Genomic DNA, 27,921 nt, shown 5'->3' on the forward strand with positions numbered 1-27,921 from the left:
GTCCACAAAGGTCCCCCAAATCCCTGCTGTCCCTGAGGCTCCCCCAAATCAGTGCAGTGCCTCTGTCCCCCCCCCCCCCCCTTGCTGTCCCTTTAGGTCCCCAAATCCCTGCTGTCCCTCGGAACCCCCACCCCCCGGGTTGTCCCCGAGTGTCCCCAGATCCCTGCTGTCCCTATAGGTCCCCAAATTCCCCCTGTCCCCGAGGCTCCCTCAAATCCCTTCCGCCCCTCTGAACCCCCCCACCCAGGTGTCCCCAAGTGTCCCCAAACCCCCGCTGCCCCTCTAAGACCCCAAACCCCCTCTTGCCCCTATAGGACCCCAAACCCCTGCTGCCCCCTGAGTGCCCCCAAACCCCCTCTTGTCCCTCTTGGTCCCCAACCCCCCCCGCCCCTCTAAGACCCCAACCCCCCCTATTTCCCCTATAGGACCCCAACCCCCCCCGCCCCCCTCGTCCCCCAACCCCCTCCTGCCCCTCTAAGACCCCAACCCCCCCCCGCCCCTATAGGACCCCGACCCCGCCTCTTTCCCGTATAGGACCCCAAACCCCTGTTCCCCCCCAAGTGTCCCCAAACCCCTGCTGCCCCTATAGGACCCCAAACCCCCCTCTTTCCCCTATAGGACCCCAACCCCCCACCACCCCCCTCGGTCTCCAACCCCCCCCCCCACCCCTCTAGGACCCCAACCCCCCCCTCTTTCCCCTACAGGACCCCAACCCCCCGCTGCCCCTCTAAGACCCCAAACCCCCTCTTGCCCCTATAGGACCCCAACCCCCCCCTCTTTCCCCTATAGGACCCCAAACCCCCCCCCGCCCCTCTAAGACCCCAAACCCCCCACTTGCCCCTACAGGACCCCAACCCCCCTCTTTCCCCTCTAAGACCCCCAACTCCCCCCGCCCCCCTCGTCCCCCCAACCCCCCCACACCCCCCTTTCCCCCCAACCCCCCTCTTTCCCCTCTAACACCCCCAACCCCCCCCGCCCCCCTCGTCCCCCCAACCCCCCCTGCCCCTCTAAGACCCCAAACCCCCCACTCGCCCCTACAGGACCCCAACCCCCCCCGCCCCCCCTCATCCCCCAACCCCCCTCTTTCCCCTCTAAGACCCCCAACTCCCCCCGCCCCCCTCGTCCCCCCAACCCCCCCCCCTTTCCCCCCAACCCCCTCTTTCCCCTCTAAGACCCCCAACCCCCCCCCGCCCCCCTCGTCCCCCAACCCCCCTCTTTCCCCTCTAAGACCCCCAACTCCCCCCGCCCCCCTCGTCCCCCCAACCCCCCCCCCTTTCCCCCCAACCCCCTCTTTCCCCTCTAAGACCCCCAACCCCCCCCCGCCCCCCTCGTCCCCCAACCCCCCTCTTTCCCCTCTAAGACCCCAAACCCCCCCCGCCCCCCTCGTCCCCCCAACCCCCCCCGCCCCTCTAACACCCCGTCCCCCCCCCCCCCCTTCCCCCCCCCCCCCCCCACCTTCCCCGTGCCACCCCCGCCGCCGACCCCCCCCCCGGGCGGCGGCAGCGGGGGCCGGGCGAGCCCGGGGATTGGGAGCGGCCCCTAGGCCTCTCCCTCGGCCCGGCCCCCAGCGCCGCCGGGCGGGCGCTCGCTGTTGGGGGGGGGTGGGGGGGGTGGGGGGGGTTCGGCTGGAAGTGAAGTGGGGGGGGGGGGGGGGGGTTTTTGTTGTCGAACCCGAGCCGGGTCGAAGCGAGCGACCGGGTCGGGGCCGGGCCGGGCCCGCCGGGGGCCGCCGGGGATGGTGGCGGCCGGCGGGGGGGGGCGGCGGCGGCGGCGGCTCCCGGAGCCCTGAGAGCGGCGCCGAGGCCCAGGGGCCCCCGGGCGGCGGCCGCCGGGGGAGGCACCATGAGCGTGAGGCCGCCGCAGGCCGCCCTCGACAGGTAGGAGGGGGGGGGCTGCGGGGGGGGGTGGGGGGGGCACAGGGCTTTGGGGGGGAGACCCCCCGGGTTTGGGGAGGGGCTGCGAGGGCTGGGGGGGGGGGAGGGCACGAGGCCGGGGCGCGGGGGGGGGGGGAGAGCCCCGGGGTCTGCGGAGCGGGGTGGGGACGGGGACGGGGGTGTGTGGGGGGGGTGGGGGTCGCTGCGAAAAAAGGAGGGGGGGGGGTAAAAAAAAAAAAAAAAAAGAAAGAAATAAAAAGGGGGGGGGGGTCCCTCGGTGAGATGGCCCCCGCGGTGTGGGTTTGGCTGCTGGGGTGGTTGGGGGGGGTCAGGGGGGTCGGTGGGGAAAGGGGGGGGGGGTTAGGAAAGAGGGGGGGGCTATGAAAAATTGGGGGGGGTCCTACGGGAAAGGGGGTCCCTAGGAAAGGGGGGGGGGGCAGTGAGACGCCCCCCCCCCCCCCCCCCCGTGTACTGGGTTTGGCTGCTGGTGTGGTTGGGGGGGGGTCAGTGGGGTTGGTGGGGAAAGGGGGGGGCCTAGGAAAGGGGGGGGGGGGTTGGGCTACGAAAAAGGGGGGGGCTACGAAATGGGGGAGGGTCCCCAGTGAGACGGCCCCCGTGGCGTGGGTTTGGCTGCTGGTGTGGTTGGGGGGGGTCAGTGGGGTTGTTGTGAAAAGGGGGGGGTCTCTGTGAAAAGGGGGGGGTCCCTGTGAAGGGGAGGGGCCCTGTGAAAGGGGGGGGGGGGGCTATGAAAATAGGGGGTCCCTAGGAAAGGGGGGGTTCCCCAGCGAGGACGCCCCCCCCTGGCATGGGTTTGGCTCCGGGTGTGCTTGGGGGGGGTCAGTGGGGTTGCTGTGAAAAGGGGGGGCCTAGAAAAGAGGGGGGAGGCTATGAAATAGGGGGGGATCCTACGAAAAAGGGGGGTCCCTACGAAAGGGGGGGGTCGCCAGCAAGGACGCCCCCCCCCCCGTGTCCTGGGTTTGACTCCTGGTGTGCTTGGGGGGGTTCAGTGGGGTTGCTACGAAAAGGGGGGGCCCTACGAAAAGGGGGGGCCCTACCAAAGGGGGGTCCCCAGCAAGGACGCCCCCCCCCGTGTCCCCGCAGTGGGTTTGGATCCTGGTGTTGTTGGGGGGGGGGGGGGGGGCTTCGGTGGGGTTGCTACAAAAGGGGGGGGAGCCCTATGAAACTGGGGGGGAGCCCTACAAAAAGGGGGGTCCCTATAAAAGGGGAGGTTCCTACGAAAGGGGGGGGGGGGGGGTCCCCGGTGAGGACCCCCCCCCCGCCCCGTGTCCCCGTAGTGAATTTGGCTCCCGCCGCGCTTGGTAGAGGGGGGTTGGGGGGGGCGGGGGGGGGGCTTCAGTGGGGCCCCTATGAGATGGGGGTTAGGGGTCTAGGGTCAAACAGCCGGGGTCCCATCGGGGAGCGGGGTCAGGGCAAAGGGGGTTTGGGGAAATCGGGGTCCTCCCGCAGCTCCCGGCCCCCCAGCACGACGCGGACCCCCGGGGGGGGGGGGGGGGGCACCGGGGGGGGGGGCACCGAGAGCCGCGGGCTCCCCGTCGGGCGCAGGCGAGGCTCCCGCCGGCCCCGCGGGGAGGCGTTGGGTTAATTGCAATTAATACAAACGGGGTGCCGCCGCCGCCAGGGCTCCCCAAACGTCCGAACCTCGCGGTCCTCGGGGGGCTGCGGGAGGGGGGGCTGCTGTGCGGCTGCGAACCCGGGACCCCCCCCCCCCCCCCCTCACGCCCCCAAAGCCTTTTATCGCGTCCCCGGGGCGCTCCTCGTCGCCTTGGGGTTCCCGAAAGCCCGGCGGAGGCCGGCTGGGATCCGCGGCGAGGCGGCCGTCAGGGAGGGGACCCCACGCTCGCCGCCCCGCGAGCCCACCGGCCCTGCCCCTGCGGCCCCCCCGGCCTCGGGACCGGCCCTCGGCCACCGCGGGGAGGGGAAGAAGCCCAAAGAGCCCGACCGAAGGCAGCCCCGCAGCCTCAAACGGCAGCGGGCGCCCCAGCAGCGGTGGGAAACCGTGGCCGAAAGGAGAAGGAAGGAGGAGGTTTGGTCCTCTGCTGTCCGATATCGATATCGTGTGTGTGTGTGTGTCCCCCCCCCCGGCCCCGGGCACACGGAGGGGGCGTTTTGCCCCAATATTCCTCCGTTTTGACCCGGTTTCGTGGGAGGGAAGGGGCGGCCAGGTGAGCGCCGGGTTGTGGGGTCGGGGCCGGCGTGTGGCCGGGGCGCCTCTGCCCTCCCACCTCCCGCAGCTTTCAGCCCCCGGCGGGCAAATAAAGGGCAGCTGGTGGGCTGGGACGGGGGCTTGGGGCCGTGTTTGGGGTCAGATCTGCGAGGAACGGGGGCGCCTCTGGCCCTGGGATGGAGACGGGGACGTTGTATGGACAGGGCGAGCGGCGTCGACCCCGTGCTCGCCGCTCGGGTTCCGTCCCGGTGCGGGCAGCGTGGCGCTGGGCAGAGCTCCGGCCGCTGCCCTTCCCCGGGGGGGGGGGGGTTTGGGGGTTGGAAACGGGCGTTTTCCTTCCTGGGCAGGCGGGGTGAGGAAGAGGGCGACGAGTTTGCACGTCGTACCCCCAAAAAAAGCCCCGCTGCTGCCGCGGGTAGTGCCGGGACGGAGGCAGGAGGGTGAGGGGCTGGGGCAGGGGGGCTGCGGCTCCCCCCCCCCCCCCCCCCCCCACGGCCGAGGCTCAATTTTGGGGACCCCCATCCGGCGTCCCCACGTGGGGACACGGCGCGGCAGGAGGGGTCTGCGACCTCGCTCGTGCGACGGCCCCGAGCGTGGGGCAGGGGTGGGGGCTCGGGGGGGGCGGGTGCTCGCCCCTGAGCACCCCCGGGGTGCCGGGAGCCTCGCCGGAGGCTGGAGGAGGCACGAGGGTGGGCGCCCCCTGCGTTATCCCCGCTCGGCGCTGGGCTTGCCCTGCCCGCGGGATAAACGGAGCGTTGCCACCTCCAGGGTGGAGCACGGCCTTCGAAACCACCCCGCCGGGCTTTGCCTCTGGCTTCGTTACCCGGGGCCGCAAGAAAGAAAAGCCCCGGGGGCCGCGGGAGGTGCCGCTCGCTGCAACCTGGGCGAGCGCCGGGCGTTATTCTGGGGCTCGGGGCCGCTCCGCGCTCTTTAAATAGCCGCCGGCTCTGCCGCTCCTTAAGGTCAGGTGCCTGAAGCGCCCTGGGAGCCGCTCTCGAAGCCACAGGCGACGTGAGAACGGGTTAAAGCGAGGACTTTCTCCCTCCGCTTCCTCCCCGCGGAGCCCCGGCAGGGCTGCCCCGCTCCTCCCGGCTCCCCGTCCCGAGGTCCCGGTGCCCTCGGGCCGCTTTTGGGGCCGGGGGCGCACGGAGAGCAGGGGGGCAGCCGGGGGGGGGGGCCCGCTGTGGCTCCCACCTGGGCTCGGCCTCTGCCCTCCGGCCTCCCTCCTCGATGAGGTTTCGGTCGCGGGAGGACCCCGCGGGAGGCGTTCCCCCGGCGGTTGTTCGCACTCGTTCCCGAGCTGCGCTGACACGAGGAGACGCGAGCTGCCCCGCCGCAGGGCGCACGGCTCGCCTCCGCGAGGGCGCTCGGGGAGAAGACGTCCCCGCGGGGCAGGTAATTCCCTATCTCGCCGCTACACCCACGTCTCGCACCCCCAAAGCGCCGTCGGCGGCTGTCAGCGGCCGCTGGGCCATCCAGCTCTGCCGGGCTGGGTTTATCCGGGGCTGATCAGCCCCGTCGGCGCTGGCGGAGAGGGTTTGGGCAGGGTTTGGAGCTCGTGCTCCGGCCGGAGCCGCTCGCTGCCTTCCCCAGCGGGCTCCGGCCCCGTTCCTGGCAGAGCCGGGCCCTGCGCTGCGTGGGAACCGCGCTTCCTCCGCGGGGGATCGGGATCCTGGCCCTGATTGCCCCGTCCGACTCCCTCCGCGCTCCCATGGCGCGCTTTCCTCGCAGGCAGGGAGGGGAAGGATGACACAGGCGCTTTTTCAGACAAAACCGGGTGGGAGGAGAGGGCTCCCGGGGCTGCTGCTGGGCTCGCTGAACTCCGCCGGTAGCGGTACCGATGCTCGGCATTTAGGCAGCACGGCTCCCCAGCGGAGCGCTTCGCGAACCCCAGCTGATGGAGACGTAAAGACCTGGCGCTGCCCGTCCTCGCCTCCCGGCCCGGCTCTCGCAGCCCCTCGTGCTCCTGCTGCCGGTCTCCGCGGGCGCGGCTCGCGGCTCTTGAGCAACGGGAGGGAGCCTTCTGGACACGCTGCCGCCCGGCAGCTCCCGCCTCGGCCTCCGGCCCCTTGACCTGCTTGGCACAGCCGGGGCGCTCCGAGTGGCCCCGCGCCGCCCCTTGGCACGCTGCGGGACCGGGGACCCAAGCGAGGGGACCGGGGACCCAAGCGAGGGGACCGGGGACCCAAGCGAGGGCACCGGGGACCCAAGCGAGGGGACCGGGAACCCAAGCGAGGGGACCGGGGACCCAAGCGAGGGGACCGGGGACCCAAGCGAGGGCACCGGGGACCCAAGCGAGGGCCGTGGCCGGACCCTCGCGTCCCCTCCGTGGGCTCTTCCACACGTTTTACGAAACCCACCAGCTCCCGAGGCGCAGCCTCCCCGTAGGGACCTGGCATTACAAAAATTTGCAGCACACAGACAATTAGAGACGTGGGGAACGGCGCCTGCTCTGCCAATAAATAAGCAGGGCTGCTGCGCTCGCCGGGTTAATTTTTTTTTTTTTCCTCCTTTTAATTAAAAACCTTAATTTAAACAAAGCTCTCGCAGAATCCCCCGCCTGCTGCAGCGAGGTTGCTGCTGCAGGAATCCAGGGATTTGAATTTGGTTTGCTGCGGCGTGGACGGGGGTCGGGGCGGGGGGGCTTTGCATCTGATTTGCAAAATGGAAATCGTTACCCACGGGCCGAGGCTTCGCTTCGCCGCTCTCCCTCGGAAATAAAAACTAAAAAAAAAAAAAACAAAAAAAAAAACAAAGAGGGGGGGAGATTTGCTGCAGGAAGCCCCAAAAACGAGCAAGGTTGGACCGCGGCCTCCTGGCGCTGACGGGCAGAGCAGCTGCGGGGTTTTTTCGGCAGCCGCGGGGACCCCGGTGCGGACGGGGCCGCGCGCCCTCCGCTTCGCCCCGCCAGCAGCACCCTCGGCAAGGCTGCGATTTGCCTCTGCGCACAAACTTAGGAGCAGACCCGTAATTACGAGCTTCCCCCGTGCGTCATCGTTCGGCAGGCGAGCGGCCGGGCCCCGCCGCGGGAGCAGGGGGCAGATTTGGGACCGATCCCGGCACCGGCGCGGGCAGGGACGAGGAAGCCGCCGGGCGCTGCGCACGTGCCGGGGCTGGATGCGGCCGGGCAAACGCCGTGTCCCTCTGCAGCGCCGTGGGGGGGGGGGGGAGGGGAGGAAGTTGAATCATTTTTAGCTGAAATTCCTTCCTTCCTTCCTTCCTGCCCCCAAATATCGGGAGGCGGCCGGCACGGGAAGGGCTGCGGCTGGGCAGGGCTGCGGGCTTGCAGCGGGGAGCGGCGGATCGGCGCGGCGCTGCCTCCACCGCGGCATCCCGCTGCTGTGCCCGCCGGGGTGGCAAGTCGGGCATCCCCCCGGGACGCGCGTTTCCCTCCCCGAGTTGTGGTTTTGCCTTTGTTTTCCCCGATTTATTTCTCTTTCCCGCAGCTCTCGCCCCGCTGGCGAGGCCCGTGGCGGCGCGACCGTGTCCGAGCGTCGTGTCCCCGGGAGGGGGGCACTGCAGGGAGCAGCCATTTGGAGCCCTGGAAGGAAAAAAAAGAGCGCGGCGCCTCGGAGCCAGCGGCTGCGAGGCGCTGGCTGGAGGCTGACCCACTTTGCGGGTTTGATTCCGTTTCCCTCTTAATCTTTTAATTGCGCCGTTCGCTCTGCGCGGGCTCCTGAGGTGGCAGCGCGGGCCGGGCCCCAGGTGTTTGCTCTGGAGCGTGGGTGCTGATTTTTCTCCCTTTTTATTGATTTTTTCCCTCCCTTTTTCGAGCTGAATTGTCCGGAGTGCCCTGTCCCGAAGGAAACAAAGAGGCAAAGGAGCCGGACAAAGCTGGCGGTGCCCAGCTCGACCCCGCCGGGTGCTGGGCTCCCGCCGTGCCTCGCCGTGGGGGCGTCAGCACCCCCAGCGCGCTGCCACGGGGGAGATCCCGACCAGAGATGATAATTGAGCTAAAAATAGCTGGAATCGGGGCAAATAACCTCAGCCCAGTAACGTGACGTGCCCCGGGCGCAGCGGAGCGTGGGACACCCGAGCGGTTGGGCGGGGACGGGGACGCTCCGAGGGCCATCGCCGCCGTTGCCGGTTTGGAGCAGGCGAGCGGCCAGAGCCTGGCCCCGGTCCCGCTGTGCCGGGCCCCGATGAGTCAAGGGCGCTGGCGTGAGTCAGCCGGCAATTCCCAAGGAATTTCGGGCCCCGGAGGAGCCTGAAGGGCCTTGGAGCTAAAGCTTGTAGGAAAATCTGAGCGCTGGTCCTTCTGCGGGCGCTGGTTTGGGACCCGATGGCGTCCCCGAGCGAGCGCGTGGCCACCGAAGGCAGGGCTCGTTCGTGTGCCCCGTGTGGGGAGCCCATCACCCCCGGGCAAACATCTGCGGGGCCAAAATCCGTGCGGGAACGTGGCAGTCCCCGCCGAAGGAGAAACCCCGGCGCTGCCGGAGGAGCTGCTGCAGCTGGAAACCCGCGCCAGGGTCAGGACTGAGTCGAGCCGGCACAAGCGCCCGCGCGGCCTTTGGTTAAAAACGGCCCCATTTTGGCTCGCCGTAAGTCAGTTAGGAAGAAGCTTACGCAAAGCCGAATTAAACGACTCTTGGAGACGGAAATAAGCTGGCGCTGGCCTGGCTTCCGCGGGTCGTGCGGGAAGGGGATCCCGCTGTAAGCATGGCGTTGGCGTCGCCCCGCGTCGTGCTGGTGCGGGGCTGGGGGCTGCCGGCCGGGCTCTGGGCGCACGCGGGCACCTTCGGGCACCCGGGAGCTCGCCCTAAAGCCGGCCCTAAAAGGCTGCTCGGGCCCCGGCCTCGTTCATCAGCGCCTCCCCTCTTAAGTCCTCGCATCCGGGGCGATGCCAAAAGAGGAGCCGATCCTTCCTTGGCCTGGATAAACGGCACCGCCTGACCGGCCGGGTAATCCCGCGGGTAATCTCAGCGGGATCACGCCGGTGCCGTGCCCCCGCGCCTCCCGTGTGCCAGGAGGGAAAGCCGCCGGCTCAGCTCGAGGCTGGGGGGCTGAGGGTTTGCAGGAAGGTCTGCTCCCAAAGGCTCGCCTCAAAGCGGGGCCCTCTCCCTTCGTTTCCCGTCTCCGCTAAACCCTCACCAAATCCCCCAGGCCACGGATCTGCCCGGGCTCCTTCCTGCCAAGGGCCTGATTTCGTCCCCTTCTCAGCAAGCGAGGCCGGGCGTCCTGCGGAAAGCGGGACCGGGGAGATCAGAGGCTGCGCCCCGACGGCTGCGCACGCGGGGTCTGCGTGAGGTTTGCCCGGGCAGCCTTCAGCGAGACGTTTCCTAACACCGGGGTGCTGAGCTCCGGCGGGGCCTGGGGCTCGCGGGGGAGCCGGGTTCGTGCCGCAGCCCCGAAGCGCTCGGCCCCGTGCTGCTGCTCTCCGTCGGGGTGGCATCGCCACGTCCCTGCGGGCTGCTCCCCTTTACGCCCCGCAGCCTGCGTCACGCTCTCCGAGGGGACGCTGCTCTGCTTCCTCCTCCTCCTCCTCCTCCTCCTCCTCCTCCTCCTCCCAGCCCTGCCGCCGGGATGCGACGCTGGGATTTTTCTCCGGGATGAGGTTTTTGGGGCCGTTTGCATCACCGGGGTAGGAAACCAGGGAAGGAGCTGGAGCAGGAGGCGTTGGCCAGCCCCGTGCGATGGAAACGTCCGTCCCGGCTCTCCGGCTTGGCCGGGGGGTGCCAGGCAGGGAGGGGACACGCAGGAGAGTGCTGATCCCACGGAAAGGGGCGCAATTACCCCAGCGCGCCTGTAATTGTGGTTTCGGGAGCCGTTGCGTCTTGGAAAGCGGCAGCGAGGCTCTCGGGCTGGTGCTGTCGTGGGCTCCAACTTTCCTTCCCCTGGGGGGGGGGTTTGGGGCCGTGCAGGGACCCTGCTGGGTGCCCCCCACCTCCCGCAGCCTGGGTTTTGGTGCCAGCGCGGGGCAGCTCGGCACGAGCGCACGCGTGGGCTTGCGTGTGCCCGGAGCTACAGGAGATGGAGCTCCATCCAGGGGTGCCTGGTGCTCCTAGAGGCTGCTCGCCCTCTCCCCAGGCTTCCCGCAGCCCCCCTGCCTCCCGCCCCCTGTCCCTGCTCCTTCCCAAGGCCGGGAGGACTCGCGCAGGCGGTGTCCGAGTCTCCGAGGCTGTGTCGGGCAGGAGGAGAAGCCCCGGAGGGAGCGCAGGAGGCGGGGAGGTGGTTCGGGGTCCCGCGAGCGGCTGCGTCGTGTGTCCTTCCGTCCCTTGATCCGTTTGTCTCCTCTTTCCATCCTCCCCGCTCTGCTGTCCTCGGGGCCTCGTGCCCCCTGCCACCACCCTGGCTCCGCTCGGGGTTTCTGCCCTCGGCACCTGCCCCGGGAAGCGGGCTCGGGGCTGCTCGCACGCTGCACCCTCGCTTCTTCGCCGCCTTTGGGGCGCACGGCGAGGACCGGCGGCCGCTCCTGCCAGCGGTGCTGCGAGCCCTGCAGCGCTTCTCCGGGTGCTTTGCGACCCGTGCGCCACCGGCACGGCCCCGGGCGGCTGCTGGGGCTGGCAGGAGGAGGGACGGGGATGGGACCGGTTCGGGGGATGGAGGCAGGGCCCCCTCCTCCTGCCGCAGCCCTTGGCAGCCGGTGAGGGCACGCGCTGCGTCCCTGCGGTGCGCCCAGCACCCCAGCCAGCTTCCGCGTCCCGCACCCGAAGCCTTCCCGCAGCGCTGGGGAGGCTCAGCGAGGGGAGGAACGCTCGAGCACCCGTCCGTGGTCTGTCCGTCTGTCTGTCCGTCCGTCCCCATCCGTCCCTCGCGGCTGTGTCTCTGTCCTTCCCTTGCAGCCCGCTGAGACCTGCGGCCGCGCGCCCTGCGTGAGGCGTCTGTCCCCTGCCTGTCCCCTCCGCTGCTCTCCCTCAGCCCCACTCGAGACCTCGAGCGTCCCCTGGGGCTCTCCCCGAGCCCGGTGGCGGGGCTGGGCTGGGAGAAGCGTTTTCCCGAGGCCAGGCAGCTGGGGGGGGGATGGATGGGTGCCAGCTGCCGATGCTTTCCAGCGCCAGGCATTGGTTTTTGCCGAGAAGGGGACAGGTCCCAGGTCCCGGCGGTGCCTTGGGGTTGCTCCATCTGCCCGACCCCGCTCTCCTCCCCCGCAGGTTGAGCAGCCTGTCTTCCCTGGGCGATTCGTCTTCGGAGCGGAGGTCTCCCGGGCACCGCCGCCAGCCCTCTGACTCCTCCGAAACCACAGGTAGGCTGCGCTGCCCCTCGGCGGCTTCTCCGGGATGGTGCTGAGCGCCCCGCCTGCGCCCAGCAGCACCCAGCACTGGTAGTGCATCTCATCCGTCCCCGGGGCATGGGTGGGGAGGGAAATGGGGTTGCAAACAGCCTCTGAAACGTCCCTTGGGGGGCTGCAGAAGACAGGGTGGCTGCTGCTGCTGCTGCTGCTGCTGCTGCTGCTGCTGCTGCCGCTGCCGCTGCCGCCAGGGGGGCCAGGCAGGGGCTATGGCCCCCGAAACCGGGTGCACCGGGGGATCCGAAGCTCAGAGCCTCGCTTTTTATTCCTCTCCCGTCCCTCCCCAGGTCTGGTCCAGCGCTGCGTCATCATCCAGAAGGACCAGCATGGCTTCGGCTTCACGGTCAGCGGGGACCGCATCGTCCTCGTCCAGTCCGTGCGGCCAGGTGAGGGGGCGGAGGGGACGGGGGACCCGCAGCCTGGCGGGAGGGGGGGGGGGCGGCGGGGGGGTTTCCTCCCTCAGCCCCGCAGCGGCCGCATCCTGCCCGTGGCGGCCGCTGCGGGAGAAGGGAGGAGGTTTCGGGGCGAGGGTACCCGCAGCTCCCCGCCCTGGGGACAGTGCCAGGTTAAGGCCGGGCTCCCCCCCCCGCCCCCCCCCCCCCCCGTGCAGCCGGCGGGTGGGTGGCTGGGGAATTCCCTTCGGCAGCCCTGGGTAAACACAGATCCAGCAGCCTGCGGCGGCTCTTGGCGCTGTGCTGCAGGAGACGCTGCCGGTTTTGCTGTATAATGACTTTGCGGGGTGGCAGGGCTCGGAGCAGCAATTTAGACAGACAATGAGCTGCTTATTTTACAGCGGATGTTCCCACCTCCTCCCCCTTCCCCCCCTTCTAGCCCGAAAGCCAGGAAAAATGAGAATATAGGGAAGGGAAAACGCTGCGAGTTTCGAGGGCAGGTCAGCGCCGGGGGTCCTCTCTCCTGCACCAGGAGCTGCGTGGAGAGACCCCCCCCTCGTCCCAGGGGGATGGGGATGGGGACGGGGACCCTTCCTGGAGGTGCTGGTGCTCAGTGCGTGGTCAGGGGTGCATGGGTGCCCCGGTGAGGGCGAGCGCCCGGGTGCAGGACAGGGGGGGACTCCCGCACCCCCGGGCTCCTCCAGCTGCCACCAACGCGAGCGTTGAAGCCGGAGGAATCCCAGCAATCCCGTGCACTTTCCACTCTCCGAGCTCGCTGCCGTGTCTCGGGCCCTTGGCCCGGAGTCGGAGCTGATGGAAACATTTCCTCTCGGTTTTGGCTGGAAGAAAAGAGCATTTTTCGCGTCTTTTAACCTCGACGGCTTTGTTACAGAGAGGGCTGGGGGGGGCGGGGGAGGAGAGGAGGCAGAGCAGCGCTGCTCCTCCTGGGCCCCGCTCCTGCCTTTGGATGGAGGCGGCTCTGGGGACGGGCAGGAGTCACCGGGGACGGGGGGAACCCGGGATGGGGGGGGTCCCAGCTCCGGCCAGGGCTGGAAAAGTTTGGGCCGTGGCTGCGCGAGCGGCGCGGGGCTTCTCGGGGCTGGCAGGCGGCGCTGGGGGCTGCGGCGAGCCTGGCACCGCACGGCCTCGCGCCGCTGCCCTTGGTGACGTCCGTGTGTCCTGGCTGTGCGGCAGGAGGAGCGGCCATGAGAGCCGGGGTGCAGGAGGGCGACCGCATTGTCAAGGTGAGCACCCCCGGCCCCCCGCCTCGCCGCTGCCGCCCCGCGCGCCCCGGCCTGACGCCGCTCTTCCCCTCTCCTCTCCTCTCCTCCCCTCGCCAGGTGAACGGCATGATGGTGACCAACAGCTCCCACCTCGAGGTGGTCAAGCTGATCAAGTGTGAGTACGGCCGGGAGCCGCGGAGGAGATGGGTGGGGGGCGCACGGACGTAACGGGGGCGGCTCAGCCCCCGCACCCGCAGCCGATGGGCACGGTCTGCCCCGCGGCAGGGAAAACGGGGCCCTAAAAGCACAGCTCAGCTGGCCTCCCCGTGGCAGAACCACCAGCTTCTCAGTTCTGCCCGTGCTGGCGCGGTTTTCCCCGTGGATGGAGGGCACCAGGGAGCATCGAGCCTGCTGCTGCCCAGAGCTTTCCGTCCCTTTTTGCTCCTGGGGATGAGGCTCATCGTAAATCCCCAGCTGTGAGGCCTGAAGACGGGGCTTGGTTCTTGGGAGAAGATGAGAAAACCCGTCCTGGTCCTTCCTGCACAGGCTCATAGGGACGGGGACGTGGCCACCCCGGTGCCGTGACACTTGCCCGATGTTTGGGGTCCAGGCAGTGAATAACGCAACTTTTTCTCTCCCTTTCCTTCCCTTCCCGCTCCCGGCTTCTTCCAGCTGGCGCCTACGTCGCTCTGACCCTCCTGGGCTCCCCCCCGCCGTCGGTGGGGCTCTCCAACTCCCAGCAAGACGTGAGCACGCCGGGGGCTCCCCGCGTCGTCCCCGCTTGCCCCCCGCCGCCTCCGCCCCCGCCGCTCCCACCGCCGCAGCGCATCACCGGCCCCAAGCCCCTGCAGGTCGCGCCCCCCACCCGCCGCCCCCCCCTCTGTCCGCCGCCCCCCACCCCCCGCGTGGCCGGGGGGGAGATGGGCAGAGCTCAGCCCCTCTCCTTCGTGCCCACCCTCCCTCCGTTGCAGGACCCCGAGGTTCAGAAGCACGCCACGCAGATTCTCCGCAACATGCTGCGGCAGGAGGAGGCAGAGCTGCAGGTACTGTGCTTTCCTTCCCCCGAGGAAATCCTCCTCCCGGGCTGGGTTTTCCCTCCCCCGGGGGCAGCTCACCGCTCTCAGCCCTTCGTCCCCGCTCGCCGCGGTCCGCAGCGTCTCCGCCAGGCTGCGCTGGCGTTGGGGGGAGAGGGAGGATATTCGGGTGCTGGCCCAGGGGAGCCCCTGCAGCACGCGGGTGCGCGGTCAGCCCGCTGACCCCCTTCAGCTGCGCCTTTTCCCTCTCCCCGCGGGTTGTGGGGTGAGCCGATGGGCTCGGGGCCCCTGTGAGCGTCCTCGTCTCTCCGCTCAGCGCTTCTACGAGGCGTACAGCCGCAACCCCGCCACCGTGGTGGAGGAGCAGATCGAGGGGGCACGCCGGCGGGTCAGCCAGCTGCAGCTCAAAATCCTCCAGGAGACCGGCGGCTCCGTGGTACGGGAGATGCGCGGGAGCTTTGGGGGAAATTAGCGGAGTTGGGACGTCCTGGTTAAGGTTCGGGTGTCCTGGGCTCCCTCCGGGGCTGGAAGTGGCCGGGCAGGGTGGCGGAGATGTTTGTGCTTTCCCAAATTTGCTGCCACGGGTGGGAGCCGCTGCAGCTGGGCGTCCCCTTGCTCCATGCCCGGGTGTCCCCACGCGCTTGGTGGCATCCCAACCTCTCCTTGCAGGATTCGGGGCGGCTCTGCGGTGACTCCGGCTTGGCCGCTTTCAGAGCGGCAGAAGGTGAGCGGCGCTGGCAGCTTGGCCCTTCCCTGTCCCGCTGCGTGGCGCAGTCCCAAACGCGGGGCTCAGCCCCTTCTCCGTCCGCAGGCCGCCTCTCGCTGGACTCTCAGGACGGTGACAGCGGCTTGGAGTCGGGCACAGAGCGGTTCCCCTCCGTCAGCGAGGTGAGAGCGCACCCCAGCCGCTGCCGGGCACTGCTGGGGGGGTGAAAATGGGGGTGGAAACCCGCTGCCCCTCACCTGGGGTGGCTGAGGACAGCAGCGAGCCTCAGATGGAGGGCGCTGTGCACCGCTAGGAGCCGAGGACCTGGCTTTGCGGTTGTAGTTACTTGTTTACCTTCTGAACAAGCTGAATTTCTCGTAACGCAGTCTCAGCTCTGAATTTTTTGGCCATGCAAGGCAGATCCTGAAATGCAGCGTACCCGGGCTCGTGGTCCCAGTCTCAAAGTCCTCCCAATAGCCCCGGAGCATGGATGTGGTTTCCAAGTTCCCCGGGCCCATTGACAACGGGGTCTCACGGTCTCTGAGCTGGAAACTGCTCCCGAGACAGCCCCAAACATCTCGGCCGGGCAGGCGAGAGCCCCCCCCTAGCCCCCGGCGGTGGCGTGGAGCCGTCCCCACGCCCGTCCCCTCCGTTACCTCCCTGTCATCCCGAGCAGATGTCCCTGAACCGCAACTCCGTCCTCTCCGACCACGGCCTGGACAGCCCGCGGACCTCCCCGGTCATCACCTCCCGCTTCTACCAGCACCACCGCCGCCAGGGCTCCGACACCCCCTTCGCCCCCACCGCCGAGCAGGTAGGACGGGGCCGATCCTGCCCTGCTGTGGGCTGGGTGCTGCGGCGCTGGGAACGGCCCGGCGGGCGTCCCTGCGCTCCCCGAAGCCGGCGCCTGGCTCCCAGCGCCGTCCCTTGTCCCTGGCAGGGATCGGAGCGCGCGGGACGCCCCCTCATCATCGGGCCGGAGGAGGATTACGACCCGGGATACTTCAACAACGAGGTAGCGGCGGCCAAGCTCCTCTTGGCTTTCGTCCCAGCTCGTCGGGGGCGGCTGGCCGGGGTCACGGGACGGGGCTCTCACCCCTCCCACGGCCTTCCCTTTGTCGCCTGGTGCCCGGGAAGCGGTGGCATTTAGAAATCCTCCCAAGGAGGATGTCAGCCGGGCCGCTGACCTCTGCTGCCCCCCTCGCCCAGCCTCCGCTGTCACCTCACCCACGCGGCGGGGACGGGGATGTCCCCGGTCGAGCTGGCGGTGCTGGTCCAGGGGAAGCCGGTGGCCCCGTCGGGGTGGGAGATGGGGAGCAGGGGCTGGGGTTTAAGCCAGCGATGAGCTGCGGGGTGGGGATAATCCGGAGAATTCGGTTCCTTTCCTGCCTAACCGGTGCTTTCTCCTCCGGGTCCTGCAGTGCGACTCCCTCTTCCAGGACCTGGGCAAGCTCAAGTCGCGGCCGGCACACCTGGGGGTCTTCCTGCGCTACATCTTCTCCCAGGCCGATCCCAGCCCCCTGGTAAGAGCTACGAGCACCAAACCGGGGGAAACACCGACGGGGCAGCGTGTTCGGGGCCCTCCCCGTTTCCCTGGGGTCCCGCAGGGCGCTGACGGTTTGCAGAGCGCCTTGGCAAAGCGCGGGCTCCGCGCAGGGCTCCGGCAGCCGGTTCCTGCTGCAGGCAGCTGCCAGCCAGCGGTGTCCCCAGCTGTGCCTGCGGTGAGGGGAAAGCCCAGTGTAGGGTTACACGGCCTCCCCTTCCTCCCAGGCGTGGCACGGGGAGGGTGCTGCCCTCCCCGGACCCCCGTGATCGTTTCCTGTTTCATGGCTGTCCGGCGTTACTGAGCGTTTCACCTTCCTGCCTCGAACCCTTCCTCCCTCCTCGCTGACCACCTCCGCTCTCCCCTCCTTGCAGCTCTTCTACTTATGCGCAGACGTGTGCCAGCAGACGGCCGCAAAGGATTCACGGGTCTTGGGAAAGGAAATCTGGAACATCTTCTTGGAGAGGAACGCGGTGAGGACCGGAGCTGTGAGCCTGCGTGGAGACGGGAGGGGAGTCGGCTGGAAAGCCAACCTCGCACTTCGGTGTCACGTCCCTTGCACAACGGCCCTCTTTTTTAACGGCGTTTTTGCCGCTGCCGTTGCTTTGCTGGTTCCTCTGCGTCGGTGCACGTTGCGTAAGGCGCGTACCCACGCGTTGCACAACGGCAGCGGCCTCAGCACCCGACAGCTCGGAGCAGGAGGGGCAGGAGGAGCAGCAGGAGCAGGAGGAGCAGCAGGAGCATCCTGGCAGCAAGGATGGGGCTCGAGGCTCTGCCCCTAGCGCTCCTGGGGCACCTACTGCTTGGAGGGAGCAGGTTTCGCTCCCGCTGCTCCAGAGGATTTTGTATTTTGGGTGCTGAGATGAGTGCCGGGCGTTTGTGTGTCTGGGAGCGTTGAGACTCAGCTCTTGGCTGCAGCGATGCCAGGTGGTGGTGCAGGAGCACGGGCACCCTCCCCCAGCACCTTGGTGCTGGTGTGAGCGTGGTTTCAGCACCCCCAGCTCCTTCCAGCCCCGCTCGCTGCCTGGCAGAAGCGAAGTGGTGCTGAGCTGCTCTTGTGTCGCCTTCCCTCCCCAGCCTCTCCGAGTGAAAGTGTCGGAGCAGCTCCTGGCTGAGATCGGTGAGTGAGGAGGGCGCAGCTCCGGGCAGATGGCGAGGCTCTCACAGCCTGCCCCGCTCTGCCCGGGGACAGGGGCAGCCAGGGGATCCTCTGTGCCCTCCCCTGCGGGCTGCGGTGACACCGGCCGTCCTCTTCTGTCACCCAGAGACTCGCCTGCGGAACGGGGACGATGTCCGAGCCGCCCTCTTTGAGGCTCAGGAGATGGTGATGCCCGAGATCCAGGAGCAGATCCAGGACTACAGGTGGCCCAGCGGCACAGAGCTCGTTGTGCTCCCCCCGTGCCTCCACCCAGCGCCCGGGCTCGTGGCACTGAGCCCCGTGTGTCCGCAGGACGAAGCGCACCATGGGTCTGGGGAGCCTGTACGGGGAGAACGACCTCCTCGACCTGGACGGGGACCCCCAGAAGGAGCGGCAAGTGGCCGAGAAGCAGCTGGCCCAGCTGGGTGACATCCTGTGAGTGCCCGTCGGGAAGGGGTCGGGCACGGGAACGGCTCGGCTCCTCCGTCCTGCCACCTCCCCGTCGTTACTGGGGGAGACTGGGAAGGAGAGTTTGGAGCGGGAGCTGGGCGCGCTGGCATCGGGGCAGGAGGAGGGGGCTCCTGGGGGGGATGGGGGGAGGAAGGGCTCGGTGCTGGGAGCACCTCACCTGGGGGCTGAGCAGAGAAACCCTTCCAAACAAGCTCTTTCATCCCTGTCTCTCTTTCCAGGTCCAAATATGAAGAGGACAGGAGGTGAGTGACCCCTGGACACGGCAGGCGTGCGCTCAGACGCGGCTGCATTCCAGTCGTTAGCTCAGGAGGCAAAAGGGGGGCCCAGAGAGGAGGTGTAGGGGCACCCCCTCCCCGTGCTGGCCCGCGGCACCCTCTCCCAGTGCCGCGTATCCCTGGGGGCTCTCGGGGTGGCCCTGGGGAAGGAGCAGACCCCGTCACCCCCCACCCCGCAGGCCATCCTGGCCTCGTTCGCCTCCTCCAGCCCCTGACGCTGTGTCCTGGTGCCTCACCTCCAGCTCACGCTCTCCTCTCTTCCAGCTCCCCCATGGCCTTTGCCCTCAGCACGTACATGAACCACACCGGCATCCGCAGCCGGGAGCCGCGCGTGGCCAGCGCCAGCGAGAAGGCGCAAGCCCTCCCGGACAAGGACAAGTGGCTGCCCTTCTTCCCCAAGACCAAGAAGGTGGGTGGCTGGCTGGCAGCCGGCCCTCGGGGATGGTGCCGCCGCCTCCTGAGGTCGGGGTGACGCTGGGGAGCCGCGCTGTGACGCCAGCTCTCCTCTCGGGTGCCCCAACAGAGCAGCAGCACGAAGAAGGACAAGGATGCCATGGAAGACAAGAAGCGCAACCCCATCCTCAAGTACATCGGGAAGCCCAAAATCTCCTCCCAGAGCAGTGAGTACCGGCACCTTCTGGGACGCCGTTCCACCAACGCCCTGCTGCCGGAGGAGACCTGCAGCCACCCGCCTGCCCTTGGCTCCCCTTCGCCCACAGCAGGCACCTCTCAGCAGCTCCCCCACGCTCTCCTCCTCCAGCCGCCCGTTGGAAACCCGTTATCTGGACCGTCCGTGCTCCCACGTGGCTTTGAGGGGAGCAGGAAGGGAGCTGAGCTTGAGCTCTCCCCAAAATTCATCCTAAATAACCCCATCCTGCAGGCTGCCACAGCCCAGGAGCTGCTGGGGTGGGCTGGGATGGTGGAGAGCCTCCGCACGTGTGCCTACAGCCGTGTGTGTTCCCCTTCCTCCCCTTCTGCTTTCAGTTCTCATGCCGTCAGCTCACACGCTCCCTCTCTGCCTCCTTCGCCGCTGAAACGCAGGATTGATTTGACATCTCATTTTTGTTTTTCCTTTCAGCATTTCATGTCCCTTTGTCCCCTGTCGAAGGTAAAAGGCCTCTTCTTTTATTTGCCATTCACCTCATGCGCTTGGTTTTGGTTTATCCCCCCGAGGCACCCAGCGTTGGGGCGGGAGGAGGGCTGCCCCGCGTGCGCTCGGGACGTCTCCCCGATGCTGCCCGCTGGCCTTGGGGACACCCCCGTGGTGAGCTCCGGCGGCTCCCCCGCCCGCCCTCACCGGGGTCCCTTCCTCGCCTTCGCCCCAGCAGTCAAACCCGGCAATGTGAGGAACATTATCCAGCACTTTGAGAACAACCAGCATTACGAGAGCCAGGAGCCCGGCACGCAGCGCCTCTCCACCGGCAGCTTCCCCGAGGACCTGCTGGAGGCTGACGGGTAGGGTGGAGGCTGCCGGGTGGCTTCAGTGGTCCCGGGGCTCTTTTTGGCCGGGACCCTGAGTTTTCCTGCACGTGTGCGTCCCTGCTGCCTCTCCGGGCTCGGCTTGACTGCTCCGGGCTTTGTCTCGCCGCTGCAGCTCCCGCGCCGAGGTCAAGCTGGGCCGGTCGGAGAGCTTGAAAGGCCGCGAGGAGATGAAGAAATCTCGGAAAGCAGAAAACGTGCCCCGGTCCCGCAGCGACGTGGACATGGATGCCGCAGCCGAGGCCACCAGGCTTCACCAGTCGGCGTCGTCCTCCGCCTCCAGCCTGTCCACCAGGTGGGAGCCGCTGCTGGAGCCCAGGCTGGGGGGCACCTGGGTTCCCCTTGGCCTTCAGGAGGGAGCTGGGATGCTCGGGGGCCTGAAACCTCCCCCTTGGGCTGAGACGCTGCCTCCTGGGCAGGCTCCGTGGGTCAAGGCCAAGCCCTGGCCACGCAGAATGGGACGGTCACTGCAGCGCCCAGCTGCCTGCAGAGCTCCGGGGCTGACGTTTGTCACGGGAAACCGGGGGGAAATCGGGTTTCATCTCGTGGGAAACGCCGCAGGGGTGCGGCGGAGGGCAGAGGGGGCTCGCGGGTGATGCTGCTGTCCCTCCCCAGGTCGCTGGAAAACCCCACGCCCCCCTACACGCCCAAGATGGGACGCAGGTGAGTGGCCCGGCCGCCGCTGCCATCGCCTCTACCGCGCCGCCCCGAGCCCGCCGCGGGGCCGGTTTCCTACAGAGCAGGAGGGTCACTGTAGAGGGGACCGGGGGGGGTCAGAGGGGCTCTGCCTAGCTTCTCCCTTCCCACCCCCGGGGCCTTGCCAGAGCACAAGGTGAAACGACGCCCAGGGCTGCCCCGGGAGGGAGTCCCCGGAGACGCCTCCGGCTTGGCGCAGTCGTGCTGCGTAACGGCAGCTCCCCGTCCTCGGGGGCTAGGGGGCACCTCTGTTCCCTTGTGTCTCACGCAGGAGCTTAATGGACCTATGTAGATGGCTGCTGGGGGACCTAGTCTTTTAGCTCGAGAGTCAGAGGCTTGTGCTTCTTGTGCTGAAGGTCCCGGGTTCAAGCCGAAATAGGGCCCAGGTAGATATTGGCTGTGCTGGGAGTGCTGCAGGCGGGCTCGCTGGCTGCCGCCGCCGCGGCGTACTCCCACCGCCGCCTTTCACCCTCCCAGGAGCATCGAGTCGCCCAGCCTGGGCTTCGGCGTTGACCCCTTCCTGCCTCACCTCCTGGAGGACGAGCAGGGCCAGCTCTCGGACCTGGAGCCCGAGCTGGACTCGCAGAACTGGCAGCACACGGTCGGCCGGGAGGTGCTGGCCAGCCTGCCGCAGAAGGAGATCGACCGGCAGGAGGTGATCAACGGTAAGGAGCCGGGGGTCTCCCGCCCCCGCCGGCACCTCGGGAGGCCCGGGGGACGTCCCCAAGCCCGCCTGCCTCTCGCGCAGAGCTCTTTGCCACGGAAGGGTCTCACCTCCGCATCCTCCGGGTCCTCGACCTCCTCTTCTACCAGCGGATGAGGAAGGAGAGCCTGCTGTCCCACGACGAGCTGGCGCTGCTCTTCCCCAACCTCCCAGACGTGATCGAAGTCCACAGTGAGCCTCCTCCCTCCCGCCTTCCCCTCTCCCCCGCAGACCTGGCAGCACCGTCCTGTCTCACCTCTCCGCCCTCTCGCTTCCCGGTGGCTCTCCAGAGCCTGGTTTTTTTTTTCTGGGATCTGCCAGTGCCCACCTCTGGGATGCCCGAGTGTCACCAGCCCTTGTGTAGCGTCATCCAAGGACAGGCATCGGTGCCACGCTCCTTGGCAGGTTTCATTCGAGCAGTCCAAGCTCACTTCTTGTCTCTCGCATCCTCGCCCAGATTCCCTCTCCGAATCCATGAAGAAGCTCCGGGAAGAAGGACCAATCATCAAGGAAATCGGGGATCTCATGCTGTCTCGGGTAAGGAGGGGCGGCTGCTGGGGGGGCACGGGGGCGAGGCGGCCCTGGGGACGTCTCGTTATCCGGGAGGACGGACCAGAGGGGCTGGAGGGGCTCGCCTCTGGAGGGGGGATAGAGGGGGCTCTGTGGAGCCAGGGCAGCGGGGCGGACGAGCTCTGGGAGAGCCCTGCATGGGGTCGGGGTGGGCCAAGCCTCGGGGTGACCGAGCCCCCCCCTGTGCCCCCCCAGTTCGACGGCCTGGCCAAGGAGGAAATCCAGCAGGTGACTGCGGACTTCTGCTCGTACCAGTCCATCGCCCTGGAGCTGATCAAAACCAAGCAGCGCAAGGAGACCCGTTTCCAGATCTTCATGCAGGTTCGCTCCTCTCCTGGGCCTCTCCTCGCCCTGGGGCTCCCCCGGCTCGCCCCCATCGCACCTCGGGGCCTCCATCCTCTTCCTCCCGCCCTAGGAAGCAGAAAGCAACCCGCAGTGCCGGCGCCTGCAGCTCAAGGACTTGATCATCTCCGAAATGCAGCGCCTGACCAAGTACCCGCTGCTGCTGGAGAACATCCTCAAGCACACCGAGGGTAGGGGCTGGGGGGCGCCGGGGCGGGGGGGGGGGCACCGGGGGCCGTGCTCACCTCGGGCACGTCCTTCAGGAAGCGATGGCTTTGGGCCGTGGGGCTCGTGCCTCTCCGTTGTCACCCGGAGCCAAATCCGGGGGCTGTGAGGAGGACGTGCTGCTTTCCAGCCGGGCTGGGGGGGGGGGGATGCTGGGGGTGGGAAACCTCCCCCCCTTTTAGCAGGGAGCTCATCTCTGAGCCCGGGGTGCAGCTGCGGGTGCGGGAGCTGGCACGGAGGGATGGGGCAGCACCATCTCCTCCTGACCCTCCGCTCCGCTCCGCCGTCCCAGCGGGCACCTCGGAGCACGACAAGCTGTGCCGAGCCCGGGACCAGTGCCGGGACATCCTCAAGTACGTGAACGAGGCCGTGAAGCAGGCGGAGAACCGGCACCGCCTGGAGGGCTACCAGAAACGCCTGGACGCCACCTCGCTGGAGAGGACCAGCAACCCCCTGGCTGCCGAGTTCAAGGTAGCCCCAGCTCCTGGGGGACCCGGGGAGGGGGGGGTCGCCCGGTGCCAGCCACGCTCACCGCTGCCCTCTGCCCCCCCCCCCCCCCCCCCCCAGAGCCTGGACCTCACCTCCCGGCGCATGATCCACGAGGGGCCGCTCACCTGGCGCATCGGCAAGGACAAGACCGTGGGTACGGACCTTCCCGGGGAGGGCCGGGAGATCCCCCCCCCCCCCCCCCCCCCCCTTCCTGCAGGATCTGGGCCTTTCACCCCCGGCCCCGGTGTCATTTTGGGGACTCCGTGAGGCTGGGGCAGCTGGGGACAGCGTGTCCGCGGGGCCACCTGTCCCTCCCGGCTGCGAGGAGCTGCGAGGAGCTGAGCCCCCGCTGTCCGCTCTCTCGCACCGCAGACCTGCACGTGCTGCTCCTCGAGGACCTCCTGGTGCTGCTGCAGAAGCAGGACGAGAAGCTGGTGCTCAAGTGCCACAGCAAGACGGCGCTGGGCTCCTCGGACAACAAGCAGACCTTCAGCCCCGTCCTCAAGCTCAACTCGGTGCTCATCCGCTCCGTGGCCACAGGTAGGGGGGGACCCGAGGCGGGTGGCAGGGGACCTATCCTGCCGGGACCGGGCGGCCCTCGCCGGACCCCGACCTCCTCCTCCCTCGCCCCGCTCCCCGCGCAGATAAGCGAGCCCTCTTCATCATCTGCACGTCGGAGCTGGGCCCCCAGATCTACGAGCTGGTGGCGCTGACGTCCTCCGAGAAAAACACGTAAGGAGGAGCGGGACGGGCGCTGGGAGCTGGCGGGGAGCGGGGGGGAGGGGGGGGGGGGGGTGTTGTTCCTCCGGGTGTGCCCCCCCACCCACCCCAGGAGCTGAAGGTGCTGCTCTGGGCCGCCCAGGTGGATGGAGGTGCTGGAGGAGGCAGTGCAGAGCTCCACCAGGAATGCCACCTTCCCCCCCAAGCGCCGGACGCCGGAGCCCACCCGCGCGGCCCCCTCCAGGTGAGCGGCGGGGCCTTACTGGGAGCCGGGGCCGGAGCCCAGTCTGTACTGGTCGGCACTGGGGGACGAGGCCAGTGCGCCGCGGGCTCTCTCAGACCCAGGGGGCTGGCGACGCGGCTCCCCCCTGGTGCGAGAGCGGCTCTCTGGGGACCTGGGGGTGGCTGCCAGGGCTCCCTGGCCCCTTGTCACTGCTGCCCCCCCCCCCGCCTAACCCCCCCTTTCCGTCCTCGTAGCCTGGTGTTGCCGGACGCCGACGTCTCCCCCATCCTGTCCCGAGGCGCCGGCTCCGCAGCGGAGGCGGAGGAGAGCTCCTCAGGTGAGCCCCCCCCCCCCCAGCCCCCCATCCCCACCCCGCCGGCTCGGCTGCCCCGTCCCCGGGGTTGGGGGGCGCAGCTCTGAGCCCTCCCCGTGTCCCCGCAGCGGACGACAATCCCGTCGAGCTGCTGGGCAAGGAGAAGCCCCCGGCGCTGCCCGAGGAGCCGCAAAGCAGCGAGGTAGAGGAGGAAGGGGAGGAAGAGCCCGCGGGGGCGGCCGGAGCCCTCCCGGAGCCCCCCGTGCGCCTGGCGCTGCCGGTGCCGCTCTCGGCGGAGGGGCTGGCCGAGGCGGCCCTGGAGGACGGTGAGCGCCCTTGGGGGGGAGAGGGGGGGAGCGGGAGCAGGGGCGGGGGGGGGTCCCCCGAGGACGAGCGGGGGCCGGGGCCGGCACCCAAAAACCGCCTCTTCCCCCCTCCCCCCCCCCCCTCCCCGTCCCGTCCCAGTGGAGAACCTGCGGCTCCTGATCCTGCGGAGGCTCCTGCCCGGCCGCGACGCGGAGCCCGAGGACGACCTGACGCCCACGCCGTCGGTCAGCGGGGGCGCCCAGCCGTGGGACTCGGTGCTCTGCAGCCAGGAGTCGGCCTCCCAGGAGGTGCCGCCTGAGCCCCCGGCACCCCCCGAGGAACCGAAGCCCCGAGCGAGCTGGGAGGAGACGAGCCGGACGGGTCCGGCAGCGGAGGAGCCCGGCGGCTACAAGGTCGTCCGGAAAGGTAGGGGGCTGCCGCCAGCCCCCCCCCCCCCGGGCCGGGCAGGGGTGCAGGCACCTGGGACCCCCCCCCCCCCCCACGTCTCTCCCGTACCTGCCCCTGGCTGCGATTTGGGTGCTCGCTCCCCGCTTGCACGAGGTTTGCGTGAGGGATGCGGGTAAACCCCGCTCCCTGTGCACAGCCCTGGCGCTGGGTGCTGGTGGTGGGTGCTGGGGGTGCTGGTGGTGGGTGCTGGGGGTGCTGGTGGTGGGTGCTGGGGGGTGCTGGTGATGGGTGCTGGCGCTGGGTGCTGGTGGTGGGTGCTGGTGGTGGGTGCTGGGGGTGCTGGTGGTGGTGCTGGTGGGTGCTGGTGGTGGGTGCTGGTGGTGGTGCTGGGGGTGCTGGTGGTGGGTGCTGGTGGTGGGTGCTGGGGGTGCTGGTGGTGGGTGCTGGTGGTGGGTGCTGGGGGGTGCTGGTGGTGGGTGCTGGTGGTGGTGCTGGGGGGTGCTGGTGGTGGGTGCTGGTGGTGGGTGCTGGGGGTGCTGGTGGTGGGTGCTGGGGGTGCTGGTGGGTGCTGGTGGTGGTGCTGGGGGGTGCTGGTGGTGGTGCTGGTGGTGGTGCTGGTGGTGGGTGCTGGGGGGGGGTGCTGGGGGTGCTGGTGGTGGTGCTGGGGGGTGCTGGTGGTGGGTGCTGGGGGGTGCTGGTGGTGGGTGCTGGTGGTGGGTGCTGGGGGTGCTGGTGGTGGGTGCTGGTGGTGCTGGTGGGTGCTGGTGGTGGGTGCTGGTGGTGCTGGTGGGTGCTGGTGGTGGTGCTGGTGGTGGGTGCTGGTGGTGGGTGCTGGGGGTGCTGGTGGTGGGTGCTGGGGGGTGCTGGTGGGTGCTGGTGGTGCTGGGGGGTGCTGGTGGTGGGTGCTGGGGGTGCTGGTGGTGGGTGCTGGGGGGTGCTGGGTGCTGGGGGTGCTGGTGATGGGATGCTGATGGGTGCCAGGATTGGGGTGCTGGTGCTGGGGTGCTGATTGGTGCTGGTGCTGGTGCTGGGTGCCGGTGGCGGGTCCCTGCTCACCCCCCCCCCCCCCCCCCCCGCTCTCTTTCCGGGGTGCGCAGCCCGGGCTCAGGAGGGTGCCCAGGAGGCCACGCCCCCTGCAGGCAGCAGCCAATCAGAACCTGAGCTGCAGGAAGGAGGCGGAGCTCGTGTAGATGGTAAAGGGACCCCCCCCCGCCACCCCCCCCCCAATTCCCAGCCCGGGGGGGGGGGGTCCCCGAGTCCCCCGGGGAGCTGTCCCCGGGTCCCAGCAGGGACGCGCGGCCCCGTGATGGGGGGGACGCCCCCGTGTCCCTCGAGGGGAGCCGTGTGTCCCAATGGGGACACGGGGGGGGGGGGGGACATGTCCCTGGGATGGGGGGGGGGGGGGGCTGTGTCCCCTGGGAAGGGGGGGGCCATGTCCCCAAGGACCGCGCCCCCCCCCCCCACCGCGATGGATGCCTCCGAGCGCCCTGGCAGCCCCGCTGCCCCATGATCCCGTGGCCGGATCCTGCCACAAATGCCCCCCCCCCCCCCCGCAGCCCCCACCCCCCCCCGCAATGAGGCCGCCAGCTCCCCCCCCCCGGTGCTCCCACGGCCCCCCCCCCCCCGCCACCCCAACACTGCTCCCCCCCCCCCTCCTCCAGGCAACTACTTCTACGTCAGCATGCCCCTGGGACCCCCCAAGCCTGCGCCGCCCCCCAGCCCCCCCCGGGGCTCCCCCTCCCAGGACCCCCCCTCCTGCCTCAGCACCGCCGAGGCCCCCCCGGAGCCCCCCGGCCCCCCCCGCGACGTCGACCTCATCTTCCGCACCATCGAGCAGCTGACGCTCAAGCTCAACAGGCTGAAGGTGAGCCCCCGTCGTGGTGCGTTGTGTGTGTGTGTGGGGGGGGGGCTTTTTGGAATGGGGGGGGGGACACACCCCCGAACCCGTGCCGCCCCCCCCCGACTCCGTGCCCTTTCTCTTTGTGCCCCCCCCCCCCAGGCCGTGGAAAGAGCCCACCGGGAGCTGCTGCGCTCCCTGGGGCACGGCTCCTCGCCCGACGCCACCCCCGTGGGGGGCTCGGCCCCGGGGACGGACGGGTGGCCCCAGCGGCCCCCCAGCCCCGAGGGCGGCAGCCCCCTGACCCTGCGGAGCCTGCAGGGCCCCAGCGCCAACACGCCGGGTGAGCGGCAGTGCCTGGCCCCCCCCCCCCCCCCCCCCGGACCCCTTTTTCCCTGCCCCCCCCCCCCCCCCCCCGTTATCCCCCTTTTTCCATCCTTTTTGCCCTTCTCTCCATCCCCCTTCGCCCCCTTCTCACCCGCTTCTCGTGCCCCCACCCCACTTTTCATCCCCTTCTCACCTTCCCCTCGCCCCCCCGCCCTCTTCCCACTGCCCCCACCCCCCACCCCTTTGCCCCCCCCCCCCTCATTCCCCCCCCCCCCCCGCCTCTCACCCCCTTTCTCCCCCTCTCTTCCAGGCTGCCGAGCCCCCCTGGCCGAGGACCCCGCTCACGCCGCCGACCTTTAGCCCCACCGTGGGGTGCGTGGGGGGGGGGGATCTCCCCCCAAAAATCACTCAAAAGCCGGGGGGGGGGGGGGTGGGGAGCTGCCTGCCAGCCCCCCCCCCCCACACACACACACCCCTGGGTGCTGGCAGCGAGCACGAGGAGCCTCGAGACCCAGCCTGCCGGGGGGGGCGGGGGGGGGGCTTCTGCTAGAAGGAGGGCGCGCGGGACCCCCGCCCCGCCGGCCCCCACCCTGCATGGCAGCCCCGGCTCGCCCCCCCCCCCCCCCCCCCCTGCCCCGTGCGCCCCCCCCGGCCGCGAGAGCTGGATCTAGTCTGTATAAATGCACTTTGTTTCGTTCCTCTCCGTGCTGCGGCCCCCCCCACCTTGCCCCCCCCCCCCCGCTGCCTATAAATATGTACGTACGTGCCCCCGCCGTGTAAATAACCCCGCGGCCCTCCCGTGTGTCCCCCCCCCAACCCCCCCCCCCGCCCCGCAGCCAGGATGGGGCCCGTTGTCACCGCCCGCCGAAGGGGTGAGGGGGGGGGGGGACACAGCCGGCGACAATCGGAGGCAGCCAGCCCCCGGGGGGGGCCGTGGCGAGGGTCGGGGGGGGGGGGCGCCTGTGCCCCCCCCCCTTCCTTCATCCCCGTCCCGCGCGTAGAGGCGAGGCCGGCGCTGGGGTGTGGTATATATATTATATATAATAGAGCCAAGACCGACCGGTTGCTGTTCGATGCTGTATAATCTGGTTTATTTCCTCCCTTCCGCCCGTAAAGGTTTTGGTTCGTGATTTATTGGTTTTATTTTATTTTATTTTGTTTTTATTTCTGTCCCCCCCCCCCCCCCAAAAAAAGCCCCGACTCGAGCCGTTCCT

The 27,921-nt window shown here is 69.4% G+C and overlaps 1 protein-coding gene across 1 annotated transcript; it reads left to right on the forward strand.

Moving 5' to 3' along the window:
* Positions 1–1,823: 1,823 nt before the first annotated feature.
* ARHGEF11 (Rho guanine nucleotide exchange factor 11) lies at positions 1,824–27,067 on the forward strand. Its single transcript, XM_035567530.2, has 41 exons — positions 1,824–1,877; positions 11,151–11,242; positions 11,575–11,673; positions 12,874–12,923; positions 13,020–13,077; positions 13,575–13,753; positions 13,874–13,945; positions 14,253–14,372; positions 14,606–14,660; positions 14,748–14,824; positions 15,319–15,456; positions 15,583–15,657; positions 16,064–16,165; positions 16,560–16,658; positions 17,263–17,305; positions 17,451–17,547; positions 17,636–17,758; positions 18,013–18,036; positions 18,334–18,478; positions 18,569–18,689; positions 19,148–19,177; positions 19,395–19,524; positions 19,664–19,843; positions 20,164–20,211; positions 20,722–20,909; positions 20,993–21,139; positions 21,405–21,484; positions 21,713–21,838; positions 21,933–22,050; positions 22,377–22,555; positions 22,652–22,727; positions 22,946–23,113; positions 23,218–23,305; positions 23,436–23,537; positions 23,771–23,853; positions 23,958–24,155; positions 24,295–24,561; positions 25,641–25,736; positions 26,205–26,407; positions 26,543–26,723; positions 27,018–27,067. The coding sequence occupies exons 1-41, from the start codon at positions 1,843–1,845 to the stop codon at positions 27,065–27,067; spliced, it is 4,542 nt and encodes a 1,513-aa protein (XP_035423423.1). The 5' UTR covers positions 1,824–1,842.
* The last annotated feature ends 854 nt before the right edge of the window (positions 27,068–27,921 follow it).

The sequence above is a fragment of the Cygnus atratus genome, chromosome 28, assembly GCF_013377495.2.
Source record: "Cygnus atratus isolate AKBS03 ecotype Queensland, Australia chromosome 28, CAtr_DNAZoo_HiC_assembly, whole genome shotgun sequence".
NCBI lineage: Eukaryota > Metazoa > Chordata > Aves > Anseriformes > Anatidae > Cygnus > Cygnus atratus.